The 14,854-nt window shown below is 52.8% G+C and overlaps 2 protein-coding genes across 2 annotated transcripts in view; one reads left to right on the forward strand and one right to left on the reverse strand.

Annotated features, from left to right (window-relative positions):
- The window catches only part of IFT81 (intraflagellar transport 81), a 137,747-nt gene that overhangs the window by 21,567 nt on the left and 101,326 nt on the right, over positions 1 to 14,854 (forward strand). The gene's annotated exons all lie outside the window — the stretch shown is intronic.
- P2RX7 (purinergic receptor P2X 7) overlaps positions 1 to 14,854 on the reverse strand; it is a 34,519-nt gene that overhangs the window by 9,510 nt on the left and 10,155 nt on the right. The window contains exons 2-8 of the mRNA XM_028527701.2: positions 12,483 to 12,648; positions 11,393 to 11,461; positions 9,082 to 9,154; positions 7,723 to 7,819; positions 5,575 to 5,655; positions 4,811 to 4,940; positions 2,449 to 2,585 (exon numbers count right to left, since the gene is read on the reverse strand). Of these exons, the coding sequence (XP_028383502.1) occupies positions 2,449 to 2,585; positions 4,811 to 4,940; positions 5,575 to 5,655; positions 7,723 to 7,819; positions 9,082 to 9,154; positions 11,393 to 11,461; positions 12,483 to 12,648 (753 nt within the window). The remainder of the gene's footprint in view (positions 1 to 2,448; positions 2,586 to 4,810; positions 4,941 to 5,574; positions 5,656 to 7,722; positions 7,820 to 9,081; positions 9,155 to 11,392; positions 11,462 to 12,482; positions 12,649 to 14,854) is intronic.

A 14,854-nucleotide genomic window follows, 5' to 3' on the forward strand; every position in this document is an offset into this window, starting at 1 on the left:
CTAACGCGCAGAGCATGCGTGCATCGCCACCGCGTGCCCTGCGGCTGCGCTGTCTCTCTCTGCAAGTTCGTTTGACTGGGAAGGTTCACAGCGTGCAGTATAAATACTTGAGTTTCTGCTTTCAAGATCTGGATAGAGCGCTTCTCAGACTGAGGGCAAGAATTACTTGGGACGTGTGTTCAAAGGTAGGTTCCTGGCCCTTCCGCCCAACGGCTGGTGTCAGAGGTCTGGGATGTTTCTAGCAATCGCTGTTTCCAGGAGAGGTTCTAGGTGGTTCTGGAGCAGGTGGTCCGTGGGCCACACTCTGAGAAATAGTAGGCCCTGGACAAGGATGTTTTTTGTACACTGTAATGGGTTACACAGTCTCCCCCCCAAACTGATACATCCAAGGACCTAACCCCCGTACCTATGGGTGTGACCTTATTTGGAAATAGAGTCCGCAGGTGTATTTGAGGACTTTAAAATGAGATCGTCCTGGATTTAAGGTGGCCCTAAACCCAATGACGGGGGTCCTTACAAGAGAAAGGAGGAGGAGGGTTGAAACAGAAACAGAGGAGAAGACCACGTGAAGACAGGAGCAGATCCTGGGGCGGTGCAGCCACAAGTTAAGGAATGCCGAGAGCCACCAGAAGCTGGAAGAGGCGTGGAAGGACCCTCTCTGAGAGACCCAGAGGGAATATGTCCTTGCTGACCCCTCGATTTTGGACTTCTGGCCCCCAGAGCTATGAGAGAATACATTTCTGTTGTTTAGTCTGCCATGTTTGTGGTAATTTGTTACAGCAGGCACAGGGAGCTCATACACACACACCCACACACACACACCCACTAAGGACCAGAGGGGAGCATCAGGCATCCTGTGTGGGTCCGCCCTAGCTGCTCGTCCCGTGAATAAACTGAGTCACACGTTCACCTAATAAGGACCTTTGCCGTGGGCATCTTTTGGTAAAAAACAGAAATTCCGTAACATGATCAGCCTCTTCAGATTCCTATGTTTCACCAAGTTACATTTTTTTCATATACTTCATAGAACCTATAATTGCCTTCCCTGTTATGTGGCTGTTTGGACAACTTATTTTTGGCTAGAGGCTTCTCCTGGTGACAACAAATGCTCTGACACTTTGTTCTAAAAGAGTATTACCATCATAAGAATCTCAGTTCTTCAGAAAGCTCAGATCTCCCCAGGAGCTGATGTTCTCAGGCTTAGCTCGGCGGGCGACTTGAAGGGCATGTGCTAACATCCAGTCAGAACAGTGCCCCGCGTGCTTGTGCTGACCGCTAAGGAAACAGCCCGTGAGGGCAGTCGGGGACCGCTGGCCCCGTCCTGTCTTCCTGCTGATGGCCGTGAGCCTAGTCGGTAGAGCAGCGGGGGGCGATCAGAACGTTACTGAGCCTTGGAGCTTCGAACTGTCCCAGAGGAGGCAGCCAGCCTCTCATGGCTTGATCTCAGCCAGCCTCTAGGCAGGGATTTCTAACTCCCGTGCCCGTGGGGGCCCAGCAGGTAATGGAAACGGGTCATGGGGGCCGGGTATAAATAAAGCAATAAGGAGTGGTGGGGACAGTGGCAAACCCCAAATCATGCCCTTCCTAAAGGGAACCACTAATAATAGCTCCAGCCGAGTGCTGCGGTGTGTGGGCTGTGAACCCTGAGTCATCAGATGGTTTCGTTTCTTTTTTGTCCAAATAGTTTACTTTTCCAAGAAAAGGAGGAAGTCTAGATTTTTATGCAGACTGTCTTAACTTTCAAAACATTATGTGGGCCAATACGTAAATAAATATTATAGTTACATACATACATACATACATACGTACATAGTTGAAGGCTGCTTGCCAGCGTATGGTGTTACTTTAACATCTAAGAAGAAAATGTTTGGGGTGCCAGGTGACAATAGTCTAGGCCCGTGCCTCTGAAACGTCAGCGTGCCCATGAATCTCCTGGGAATCTTGTTAAAATGCAGATTTGACTCAGGGAATTGGGAGTGGGGCCCGAGGTTCTGCGTTACAACAAGCTCCCAGGTGAGGCCCGGCCGCCAGTTTCAGGCCACCCTGGGTGGCAAGAATTTGCAGCGTCACGATCCCGAATTATAAGTGTGCTGTGGTCTCATACGAGCCTCGTGAAAAAACTGGTCACACGAAGGAACATTCACCAGAGGGTTATCGATTATGTCATGGTGGAGGAGTTATAATGGTTTCTGTCCTCTTCTCTCTGCTCTTCTCTGCTCTCCCCAGCATTGCTTTTGTTTTTCAAAGAGTGTGTATCTCTTCAGTAATTAAAAGGAAAAAATTCATTGACCACCTCGATCTTAGAGGAAGTCCTCTCCGTTCATCCCAATGCTGTTGCCTTGGGAACCCCAGCTGAGCTCCCCGCCTGCTGGGGATGACACAGTTCAGCTGGGCCTGGCAGGCCCCTGGGGGGCCAAGGCCGGCCAGTCTGACCTTGGGCACGGTTACCTGAAGTTGTAGCCAGGGTACAAGGTCTGGTTGGTGATCTTGTCGTCCAGGCGACGGAACCTGTACTGTGGACGGCAGTGGAAGGACCAGCTGTCCAGGTTGCAGTCCCAGTAGATCTCAATGCCCATGATTCCTCCCTGAGGAAGACAACGAGAGGCGATCTCTAGGCCCTGCTGACGGGGGGACGCAGCCACCAGACATCTCTCCCTGCCTGGCCATGGTTACCCTCCAAGGAAAGGTTCTCTTTTTGGGGAAAAATGGCTGCCTACAGGTCTCAGAGCCATAAGCAAGGCCTATGCTACTCCCACGGTTATGCCTGAGGCCGCTGCAAGTGCAGCTCCCTGCTACCCACCCCGCCCTGCAATCCGGGACACACGGCCATTAGATCCGCTTTCCTACCATCCGGTTCCCAGCAGACCACGCCCATCGTGGCTGCCCCGCGACAGAGGAAGCGCAGACTTCTCAGACCGAAACCCAGGGGCGCGCCCCCGCGGCTGCTGCCGGAGCCCCCCGTGCGCCTCTAGAGGAGGCTCTCGTCCCAGACTGTGTGCACTTTCCCTACGCCCGCGTCACACTTCCTGCTTGTCAAACAGCTTCATGGAGAGACAGTTCACATGCAGTTCACCCGCTTAACCTGTACAGCTGCACAGATGTGCGCATGTCCACCTAGGTGTGCACCTGTCGCCACAGTTTTACATTTTCATTACCTCCGGAAGAAACCCCGCAAACTGGTCATCACCCCTCCATCCCCTCTCCCAGCCCCAAGCAGCCAGTGTCTGTCTCTGTGGAGTTCTTTGTTCTGAACTTGCATATGAAAGATACCAAATAATATGAGGCTTTCTTCACTCAGCATAGTGTTCGTCCACGTTATAGCGTGTGTCTCTTTTGTGGCGGAAGGATATTCCATTGGAAGGATATTCCAATGCGTTTTGTGTATCTACCCATCCGTTGATGGACATTTGGGTTGTTCCGCCTCTGGGCTATGGTGACCCATGCGGTTATGAACATTTACCTACAAGCGTTCGTGTGGACACATGTTGTCATTGCCCTTGGGTACATGCTTAGGAGCGGAATCGCTGGGTCGGTTTCGAACTTGTAAATCTGGGCCCTTACTCACCCTTTGTCCCGGCGCAATGTTCCTCCCGCCCACTTCTGTAGCAAAATCCCCCTCGTCCTCCAAGACCCGGCTCCCATCCTTCCTCCGCCATCCCACCCTCCTCAATTCAGGGTGACCTTCTCCTCGGAGCTCCTAAGGAACCTCTTACCCTCTTACTTCTGTACCTGTACCTCTTTCTACAAATAGATGTTGAGCACCGATCATCGTATGCCACTGAGTTTTATTTCATTGAATCTTAGACACCCGTGCTTGTAAGACATAATTTTTCTATGTTCCTCTAAGGAGAAAATGCTGTCAATTGAACTGTAAGATTCCATCAGTTGAAAACATTTCCTGACTTCAGAACTGTGAGATTTTTTTTTTAAAGATTCTATTGATTTATTTTTAGAGAGTGGGGGAAGGAAGGGAGAAACAGAGAGAGAAATATCAATGTGTGGTTGCCTCTCACATGGCCCCCCACTGGGGACCTGGCCCACAACCCAGGCATGTGCCCTGACTGGGAATCAAACCAGCAACCCTTTGTTTCACAGCCTGTGCTCAATCCACTGAGCTACACCAGCCAGGGCTTGATTTCAGAACACTTAAGATATGAAAAATGGCTTTGAACCATGAAATACGGCATTTCGGGACAGCGTGCTAGACGCTAGGGATACAAAGGTGTGCCATTGGCAGGCTGTGGCTCGGGGGAAGGAGAAATGACACAGAATAATCAGTATTGCCATTCATTGTCAGCCACCACCCCAAGCACTCTACATGCTGTAGCGACTATCTAGTGTTTTTGTCACCCGTCGTCCAAAGAGCCAAGGAAGGCAAGGAACGCAGCTCTAGAAGGTGGAGAAGGCAAGGGAGTGGATTCTCCTCGGAGTCTCTGGCGGGAGCACGGCCCTGCTGCTACCTGCCGCCAGCCCGGTCTCGGCCCGGGGAAGCCGGTTTCGGACCTCTCGTCCCCAGAAGGGAAAAAGCAAGTGTGATCTCTTAAGCCCCTGAGTGTGTGGTGACTGGTTACAGCAGCCTCAGGAAACTCAGTATAGCAGGTGCCTCACCCCGAGGGTGGCTGTGGGGTTAGATGAGGTGGTGCAGTGACAGCACTCAGCATCATGCGTGGGTTTACTAAATGCTCAGGAAAGGGACCCATGTTACTGAGACCCTGCGGCTCGGCCTCTTGGGGCCATTTGACACCTCCCACCCCGCCCCCAACACGAATCCCCCGCCCCCGCCGCCTCACGGTACAAAGGCACCGCCCACCTGAACCGCCACCTCCGAGAAGTTATCTCCTGTTTCTCGGAAGATGTCTCCCAGCCGGAAAATGGGGCACAGTGGATCCTTCGTCTTGTGGAAGATGCAGGTCTTGTTGAAATCTGGTAAGATGTTTCTCCTGCACGTAGTGAAAAGCAGACAAACATCCCCATTGAAGACTGGGGTCCATCCCTCCAATAGGAATGAGTTGGGGGGTGGTGACTGGGCCCCCCAAGAGCTCCCAGGGGTCCCCACCTCCTGGTGTTCGCACCCTCGCGTGGTCCCCTCCCACACTGTAGTGGGGTTGGTCTGTGTGACCAGCAGCTTATGGCAGACACGATGGTGTGTCACTTCCAAGTTTGGGTTATGGAAGGCTGTGACTTCCACCTTGGTGACTGTGGTGCTTGCTCGCTCTGTGTCTCTCTCGGATCGTCTGCCCCGGGGGAGCCGACATGTCCTGAGGACACTCAGGCAGCCCCGGGGAGAGGTCAGTGTGGCGAGGAACTGGACCCTCCTGCCAGCAGCCGCGTGAGTTTACTTGGAAGGGGATTCTCCGGCCCAAGGCAAGCCTGGAGACAGTTCCAGCCCTGCTGACAGCTGGGCTACAGCCGAGGCACCCTGAGCTAGAACTGCTCGGCCAGGTCTTTCCCAGATTCCTGGTCCCCAGAAACCATGTGAGATAATAAATGTTTGTTGTTCTAAGCTTCTAACTTCTGGAGTAACTTGTGACACGGCAGTAGATAACAATACAGCCAGACATTCGGGGCACTCACATGCTGAAGTTATGGCTGGGGAAGTCGATGTTATTCTTGATGAACACAGTGAAGTTTTCGGCACTGTTCAAGAGCGCGGGCCTGAGGGAGAGACACGCCCCCCACGGGGGTCCGTGACTGTAGGCACCACGGAGTCGGCGGACCAGCGGGGCCAGAGGCGCCCGGTCTCTGGCGTGGGTCATTGCAGTGAGTGGGGAGAAGGGCGACCTAGTGTGCTGAACCTTCCGACATTCTCCAGCTTTTCCAGTGAGAATTCTCCCCTCCCGGGACCCCACAGCCCTCTCCCACTCTGCCATAATTATGTGTTCAGTTTACCAACCAGCGCGCCGGGAAAAACCAAAGCCCTATGTGCAGCATTTATTGGTGTTTGTGGTGCAAATACTCCCACCGTGTCTGATTTCAGGCCACCAATTGGACATCATTGAACTTGGAGCCGGGAGGGGACAAGCATAACTGGCCCTGGGAGGGCACAAGCCAGCTCCATCACAACCCACTTGGCCTCTCCCAGCAGGCTTGGTGTCCTGCAGGGCTGGGACAAGACTGTTCCTCTCCTACCTCCCCAGCCTCAGCCCAGGGCTTCACGGGTAGGTGACTCTCCCAGTCACTCTCTGGGGAGCACAGCATTCTGCGTGAGTTAGAGGGCCCCAAGTTCTAGACTGCAGGAAGGTCTACCCACCATCTCATTCAACAGAGAATGACTGGACTGGGCATGGAACTGGGCGTTGGGGGTATAGTGACGAACGAGACCGGTAAGGTGTCCTTACGCAGTTGACAGTCTGTCAAAGATGGAGAGAACTGGCTACGGACAAAGAGGTGCAGCTGGTACCCTGTGGCCTGGCGTGCCGGAGTGGGTGGAAGATACCTACTGGGGTAGCACCAGGACAGGGTAGAGGGGACTTGGAAGGGGGCACGAGGAACGACTGTTTTTTGTTCCAGGATCTCCAGAGCACGGTATTGGCTCTAATGGGGATGTAACTATGGAGGACAGTGTGCTTTTTGCCTGTTCAGTACCCATCCCCCCTCTGTCTGTGGCCCCTCAGCTTTCTCCCTTTGGGGGGGCCCAGTCTCTTCCACCCTCAGCTCAGAGGGCTGGGTGGGGATGAGTCCCTCTCATCCCTATGGCTCCTGGGTGGGCAAGGGACCCAGAGCTGGCCAAACAGTGTAACCTAATTCCCATGGCCACTGTGCTTGGTTCACAGATTGTCACATGACTTAGGCTGATGAGAACATTCCAGAGCTTTTGTAGGAGCTATTGGGAAAGAACAATTAATTTCCTTTTGGACTATTAGTAGCAAGGGCAGTGTAAATTGGAGTTTACAGACTCCACAGCATGGAGAGAGCCAAAGTCGAAGAAAAACTAACTTGGTAGGAGGAAGAGAGAGAGAATTTTAATGATGTTACTTGAAGCCTGGATCAAGCCTTACCTGAAGTTACACTTCTGGACTTCTCATGTGCAGGAGTTAAAAACACAAGCCAAAAAGTAACACTCCTTTTTTTCCTAAAGCCAGCTTAGGTTGTGTATTTGTCGCTTGCATAAAAGAAAATCTTATCTGGCAAATGCCTGCTATGTGCGGTCACACAGCAAAGAAGTGTTGGAGTCAGGATTCGAATCCAGGTTTCTCTATTCCCTGTTGAAATGCATTGGTCCCCGTGGCTTCCGAGTTTTACATCGAGTTCTGCCTCCGGGCCTGACCCCGCGTGTGAGGAGAGGAGTCGCTCCAGGGACCACCAAACCTGCCACTGTGATGGCTGCAGGAAACTCCCTTCCCGCCCTTCCGTTTCTCCTCCTCCCTGTCTGCTTCCCTCCTTTCCTCTTTCTTCCCGCACTGCCACCCGTCCATCCTCAATCAGTCCGTGTGCACGGGGGCAAGTCAGGGCGGACCCTGCTGTGGCACTCGGGAGGGGTCTACAGGTGCCCTACAATGTGCTGGTACAGAAAGGCAGCAGGCACCCCCTGGGGCCCTATTCAGCAGCCAGCACAGAATTGCTTCAATATTTTAACGAGTGTGCCGGGCACGGGGTCACCGAGCCAGTCGGACCCAGGACTTTGTGGCACTGCCCCTAGAGGAGAAGCCCAATCGGCACTGGGCAGGGCCCCGATTACTCGCTGCTGAGGGCCACCATGTGGGTCCCCACTCTGTCACTCACCGGGGGACCTCTGCTGTTGCCTCGGTGGGACACCAGGCATTGACTTCGCAGGTCTTCTGGTTCTCTGTATACACCACACACTTGCCAGTCTGGATTCCTGTGGGGTCAAGGGGTCACAGAAGCACGTGTGTGAAAATCACAGGGGAAGAAACTCTCTCAATCCAAGCAAAAAAATACTTGCGCTTTTCAACCGAAGAGGTTTCCGTTTCCACGCAACTCCACCCAAACCACAAGCTGACGTTAGGCCCACCGAGCAAGCAACACACCAAACAGTAAGCTTTTCGAAAAAGCAGCAGAGAGAACCCAGGAAGACCACGAACGCTCTTGGCTCTTGTGGCGTCTTTGCAAGAGGGGCGCTGGAAGGGACGTATTCCCCGGCCCGGGGGAATAAGAGGACGGGAGCCTGGCCTCTCCCCGGGCATCCGAGACCCTGCAGGCGTGCACGGCGTGTGCCAGGATGTGCAGAGCCCCGGGGTAAACACGGCCCCTCTTCCGGGAGCATCGGGGTCAGTTAAAGACTTCCGAGGGAAAAGTTAAATAGCGAGTAACGTCAAAATGATCTTCATACCAACTCAAGCACACGTGTATTATAGGGTAAGATGGAACATTCATATGCCCTTTTGTGTGTGTTTCATAATCACTGATGGCTTCTCCTTTCTTTTTGTTCTTTTATGTGCTGGCTTTTTATTGTCACGTGCCCTTGAGTTAAGACGAGATACGGAAATCCTGCAGGTTAACATAAGTATGGCTCCCAGGTGTCCTGAGGGTACAAGTTCAAGTGCCACAACCTTTGGAGAATTTCAAGACAGAAAATTTAGAATACTCAGATGTTGTCCTGGCTGGTGTGGCTCAGTGGATTGAGTGCTGGCCTGCAAACCAAAGGGTCGCTGGTTCGATTCCCAGTTAGGGCACATGCCTTGGTTGTGGGCCAGGTCTCCAGCAGGGGGCATGCAAGAAGCAACCACACATTGATTTCTCTCCCTGTCTCCCTCCCGTCCCCTCTCTAAAAATAAATAAATAAAATCTTAAAAAGAAAGAAGGAATACTCAGATGTTGCTATAAGCCATTCGCTTTTTCTACCAGTTAGAACCCAGAAGGTGCTAATTCTGCAAGGTTTCAGGAGCTGTCCTCACTGGGGAATTAAGGTCACACTCATGTCAGTAGCGGGTCCCCTGGGGACAGAGCCCAGGCACGAGCAGAAACAGGCTCGCCCACGGCCTGGTGAGGGCGGAAGAAGGAAGCCAGAGTTAAGGATCTGAACTTGAGGGCACTGCAGATGTCACCGGGATGCCAGGCCATCCACCACCCTCAGGGCGCCCCCCCCCTGCCCCGCCCCGCCCCGCAGAAACCAGAACATACCTTTGCTCTGCGGGTCCATCCATCCCTGTCTGCAATTCTTGTCGGACTGACAGAGTGTCCTGTGGGTGGGATACTGCGGAGGGAAGGACAAGCCAGTGAGGAGTAAGCATCCCGTATCCCTAAGGTACGGAAAAGCAGATGTCTGTGTCCACGCAAAAACGTGTGCTCAGGTGTGCGACGCAGCGCTATCCGTAATAGCCCAGAACAGGAACAGCCCCAGCCGCCACCGGCTAGTGACCGGTCGGAGAAGAGGCAGCGCACTCATATCACAGTGGCGTGTTACCCAACCATGAACGGGGATGAAGCACTGACTCGCGCTGCACATGGGCAGACCTCGAAAGCGCCGTATTAAGCGAGAGAAGTCAGCCACAAAAGACCACCTAGCGTAGGATTCCGCTTTCTATGAAACGTCCGGAACAGGTAACTCCACAGAGACAGAAAGCGACCCGTGCGGCCAGGGGCTGGATGAGGGCGCTGGGGAGTGATGGCTAGCGGGTCCGAGACTTCTTCTGGGGGGGATGCCAATGCCCTGAAATCGGGGTGACGGTTGCCCGGCATTGTGAGTATGCTGAAAACCACTGGACTGGACACTCTAAAACGGTGGGTTTTATGGTATATGAATTATATCCCAATAAAAATTAAAAATAGAAATCTAAAAAGCGGACATGCTGGCCGTGAGGGACCCCGTGTGGGGGGGAGAGTCCCCAGGGTGGACGGCAGGCGGCCCAGTCCGGGCAGCTCTCCGGCTGCAGAGCTGAGCGAAGCGAACGGCGCGAAGGGTCAGCAGGAAATGTGGGGACGGGCCGCCGGCCAGCCCTCTTTCCTGGCCCGAGAAAAGGAGGCCGGCCAGGTCTCAGGGCTGAAGGCGGAGGATAGGGGAAGGAGAAGAGAAACGTGATGATTTGGGTTACACGTATTCGACTTCCGGTTTCCCGGGGAGCAGGTTCAATGGCCAGTCTCGGGGGAATCGGATGTGACATCGCCTTTGTGAAACAGGTTATCTGCTGTGCAGTGTGTGGCTTTTATAGAGACCCGACAGAAGGAGCCAGGTACACCTGGTTTAGCTGAGAGCTGCACCATTAGGTCAGGTCCCTGCGCCTCTCTGAGCCTCAGTTTCCTCGTCTGTAAAAGGAGGATGCACAGATTTGCCCTAAGTGGTTGCTGTGAAGATTAAATGAGCATTATTGATATCGATCCGAGGGAATGTCAGCTTGGTTCTAGGTTTAGGTAGAAATGACGGCGAAGCCCTGGCTGGTGTAGCTCAGTGGATTGAGCATCAGCCTGTGAACCAAAAGGTCACCGGTTCGATTCCCAGTCAGGGCACCTGCCTGGGTCACAGACCAGGTAGGTCCCCAGCTGGAGGCATGCGAGAGGCAACCAGCTGACGTTTCTCTCACACATCAATGTTTCCATAGCAGAAACCTGCTTGATAGCGTCACAACGCTGCACCCCTCTGTATAGGGCAGGCACGTTACCTGAGTGGGGAATGGCAGGGGGGCACCAGTCACAGGTAAATGCCTAGTAACACATGGCTATAGATAAACTTGCCAGAACAGCTACTTCTCATCTTAAAGAACAGAGGGCAGGACCGAGAAGGGTCTGAATCAGACAAATACGTTTAATGGGGAAGAGTGTTTCCCAGAAAGAAGCAGGGGAAGGTCAAGAGTATGGACAGGGCAAGGCCAGGCTGGGGAAGACTTCACGGGTGGTGGGGGGGGAGGCATGTGGCTCCAAGAAATGGGGTGAGAGGCGAACTCGGCCTGTTTGGCAGTGTTCCCACACAGACGGTTCCCGCTGGATCACTGCGGGGAAAGCTGTCGAAGAGGACGCCTGGGTTCTAGGCTTGGCTCTGCCTCCGGCAAGCTGGGTCACCTAGGGGAAGTCTCTTAACCTCTCTGATCTGTGTTCTGACCTGTAAAGTGGGGCTGGGAAATGCTGTCACCCTGCTAAGTGAGGGAGGCCTCACTGAAATGGGAAATGCTGCACAAAATGCCTCAAAGACCGGTGTCGTCTGAGCCTCGCACGAGTGAGCGGTGGAGGGAGCAGGATTCTCGCCCGCACGGGCTCCTCGTGCTGGAGCTGGAGACTGAGGGGGCAAGGGTCCAGTGGCTACAGAGAGAGAGAGAACCGCAAGGCCCTCTGACCCTTCCCCCACCCAGCGCACACCCACACGCCACCAAAGAGGCTCCGTGAGAATGCAGGAGCTCGAATCCGGGATCTCAGTTTCCGAGTTTTCACGTGCCCTGTCTCTGACCCACGCTTCCTCCAGGGGCTCTCACCACCCATCTCACTGCTCTGGGCACCTCCTCACCTCGGCACATACCCCACGCTGCTGGCCTTTTGTCCTGAGAAAGTTTGTCATCACAAAGAAGGAGTTCCCCTGTGGCGAAATGGAGAGAAGTCAAATGAAAGCCTTTTAAGAACAGAGCTACTTAATCATAATAATCCAGCTTGCTAAGTGCCTGGGGGCGAACCTTCCTACTCTTCTAAGCCTCAGTCTGGTAGCAGATTTGGGACTGAGCAGGGCTCCATTTCAGAGCTGAGTGAGCCGCCCCGCTGAGCCGGGCGAGAGCGTGGGCAGGTTCACACCCACTGAGCCTTCCTTTTCCGTCCCAGCCTCACAGCAAAATCGCATTCAATTGAAACTCGGGGGAAATGGGGTTGTTGGCCTCAGGAGAGTGCTGTTTAGATTGTCCAGGACTTTAACTAAAGGGCAATAGGGCATCTCACCACCTGGGAAATAGAGGGAGGTTTTAACCACCCACTGTTAGAAACAAACAAACATCGCAGCTTGGGGTTTATGCCGTTGCAAAGCTCACCAGCTCTGGGAGCCTGCAGATACGCCCTTTCGTCCCTGCCGCCCCTTTGATGTCTCTTTTCGCCAATTCTAATTTCGTTTTCTCTTCTTGCGAATTTAAGCAGCCACATATCCTTTCTCTGTGATCCGCATTCTTTCTTTCTTTGTCATCTATATTCTTCCTTTGTGCAGAAATGTCCCTAGGAGTGTTTTCCTGGAGACGTTTTTGTTGACAAAACGCCACACTAACAATACAGACTGGTCCTTGTGACTCTGGGCACACCCTGGCGACTCGGTGGCCTTGCTTCTAAAAAGCAGCGTGTAGATCAGTGTGAGTGAGTCAAATCGTGTTTTAAACGCACCAGGACACACAGCTATTTCGAGAAACCCTGCACGGCTTAATAAAGCAAAGAATCATTTCCTCTGAGCTGTTGGATCTGACCCAATTTTGCAATTTTTAGGATTTCTCAGTTGGGATTTTCACAGAGCTTTTCAAGTAGGGCCAACGTTTTTCTGGAGCGAGGCCCTAGGTCTCGGGAGGGGGATGAGGCCCTGGTGACAGTGAGCAGGGATGCTTCCAGGGAGGGTGCGGACCGGCGCTCACCTGCAAGGAGAAGGTGTAATCCGCCGTGTCGAAGACAGTGGGCACCTTCTTCTCTCCATGCTGTATAATCTCGTCTTTCACCTCTGCCAGCCCTTTCACCTTGGTGTGCACGGAACTGATGACAGACTCCTTCTTCTGGTACAGCTTGTCGGTCACCAAAGCAAAGCTAAGTGGCAGACACAGAAAAGCATCAGTGGTTTTCTCGAGGGCGGCACAGTGGTGTCAGATGCAGGGCACCTCCGTTCAAATCCCAGCTGCGCTGGGTACTCCGCGTGACGGCCTTCCCGCTAACTCATGCTCCTCACGTGTAAGGCGGGAAGAAGAATCAGACCCGCCTCACAGGGTAGATTGCTGTGAGGATGCACTGATACGTACGCAAACCCCGTCGTGTTGTCCCCGCGGTGAGGGCTCCCTGCGTGGAAACTGCTGCCCGAAGCCCGCCCCCCGTACTGCCTGCTGTCGCCCCTCGTGCACAGGACAGCCCCTCAAACACCAGAGTCCGCCCCTGCGTGGCCCCACCAGCTTTGTTCTGGGGCTCAGTAACCCATCGGCACCTGTCTACGGGTGCGTCCCGCAGGTCAGCCACCTGTCTTCCACAGAGACACGCCTGGCTGATAACTAATATTGATGATAGGCGCCGCCGTGTATTGAACGTGTCCCGTGTGCCAGGCGCTTTCATCTGTGTGCGTCGTCTCCTTTAATCCTCACAACAGGAGGAGATAGTACCTGCAATCTTCACCCTCTGGAGGTGAGGAAAAGGCTCAGAGAGGTAAAGGGACGTGCCCAGGCCACACAGACAGTCGGGGGGAACTGAGGTCCTTGGCTGGGAGAGCCGGGCCTTTTAACTGCGCGCTGCGCTCGTTCCCGTGCGATGTGGCTCTGCCCTGGTCTCCTGCATTTTGGCTCGTTCCTTAGCTGTCCATACCTTATCTAGAATAGGAATCTAAATTACTGTGGCAAGAGAACTGGAGAGGGGAAGTGGGATTGACTATTGAAAATGGTAGATGTCATCCCCATTGATGTTTTCCCTGTACCCCATTGCTCTGCATCATTAAGAGTTTACCCTAAAATCCCTCCCATTGATCTGCCAACAGCAATCAAGACTCAGCTACAGGGGGAGGGTGTACTCAGCCCACACAAAGGGCGCACCTCGAGTCCCCAGCTTGGGGGATAGGGGAGGCTGTGCCACTGGGCCCTCCAGGACACCTACTGCATGAGGCCACATGACCAACACACGGAGTCAGAGCAGCTCTACCTACTACACAGAAACAAGCACAGGGAGGCTGCCCAAACGAGGAGACAAAGAAACGCGGCACAAAGGAAAGAACAGATCAAAACTACAGATAAAGATCTGAACAAAATGGCGGTAAGCAATCTATCAGATGCAGAGTTCAAAACCCTGTTTATATAAGTGTGCTTAAGGAACTTAGTGAGGACCTCAGCAGCATAAAGAGGATCCAGTCAAAAACGAAGGATACAGTAATTGAAATAAAGAACAATTTACAGGGAAACAACAGTAGAATGGATGAAGCCAAGAGTCTAAACGATTTGGAACATAAGGAAGCAAAAACACAACCATGCAGAACAAGAAGCAAAAAAATGAGGACAGTACAAACAGCCTCTGAGACAACTTTCAGAGGTCCAACGTTTGCCTCATAGGGTTGCCAGAAGGAGAAGAGAAAGCAAGAAATTGGAAATCTGAAAACAATCGTGAAAGAAATAATGATTTGGTGAAGGACATAGACATGTAAGTCCAGGAGGCACAGAGAGGCCCAATTATGACGGATGCAAAGAGGCCCACTCCAAGCCACATCATCAGTAAAATGCCAAAGGTTAAAGAGAGACTCTTTTTTTTTTTTTTAAAGATTTTATTTATTTATTTATTTTTAGAGAGGGAAGGGAGGGAGATAGAGAGAGAGAGACAGAGAAACTTCAATGTGCGGTTGCTGGGGGTTATGGCCTGCAACCCAGGCATGTAGCCTGGCTGGGAATCGAACCTGGGACACTTTGGTTCCCAGCCCGCGCTCAATCCACTGAGCTATGCCAGCCAGGGCTAAGAGAGACTCTTAAAAGGAAGAGAGAAGAAGTTAGTTATCAGAAGGTTGCCCGATGGGAGTGGGGTGTGAAAGAAAATGGGTGAAGAGGTGAGGGGATTAAGAAATACAGATAGGTACTTGCAGAATAGGCACGGGGATGTAAAGTGCAGTGTAGGAAATGGAGTAACCAAAGAACTAATATGGATGACATGAACAATGGTGTGGGGATCGCCCGAGGGAGTGGGAGATGCTGGGGGGGGTGGGTAAGGAGGGAAAAATCAGGACCACTGTAATAGCATAATCAATCAAATATCATTTTAAAAAGTTTACCCTAAG

Source organism: Phyllostomus discolor, chromosome 13 (assembly GCF_004126475.2).
Source record: "Phyllostomus discolor isolate MPI-MPIP mPhyDis1 chromosome 13, mPhyDis1.pri.v3, whole genome shotgun sequence".
NCBI classification, from domain to species: Eukaryota; Metazoa; Chordata; class Mammalia; order Chiroptera; family Phyllostomidae; genus Phyllostomus; species Phyllostomus discolor.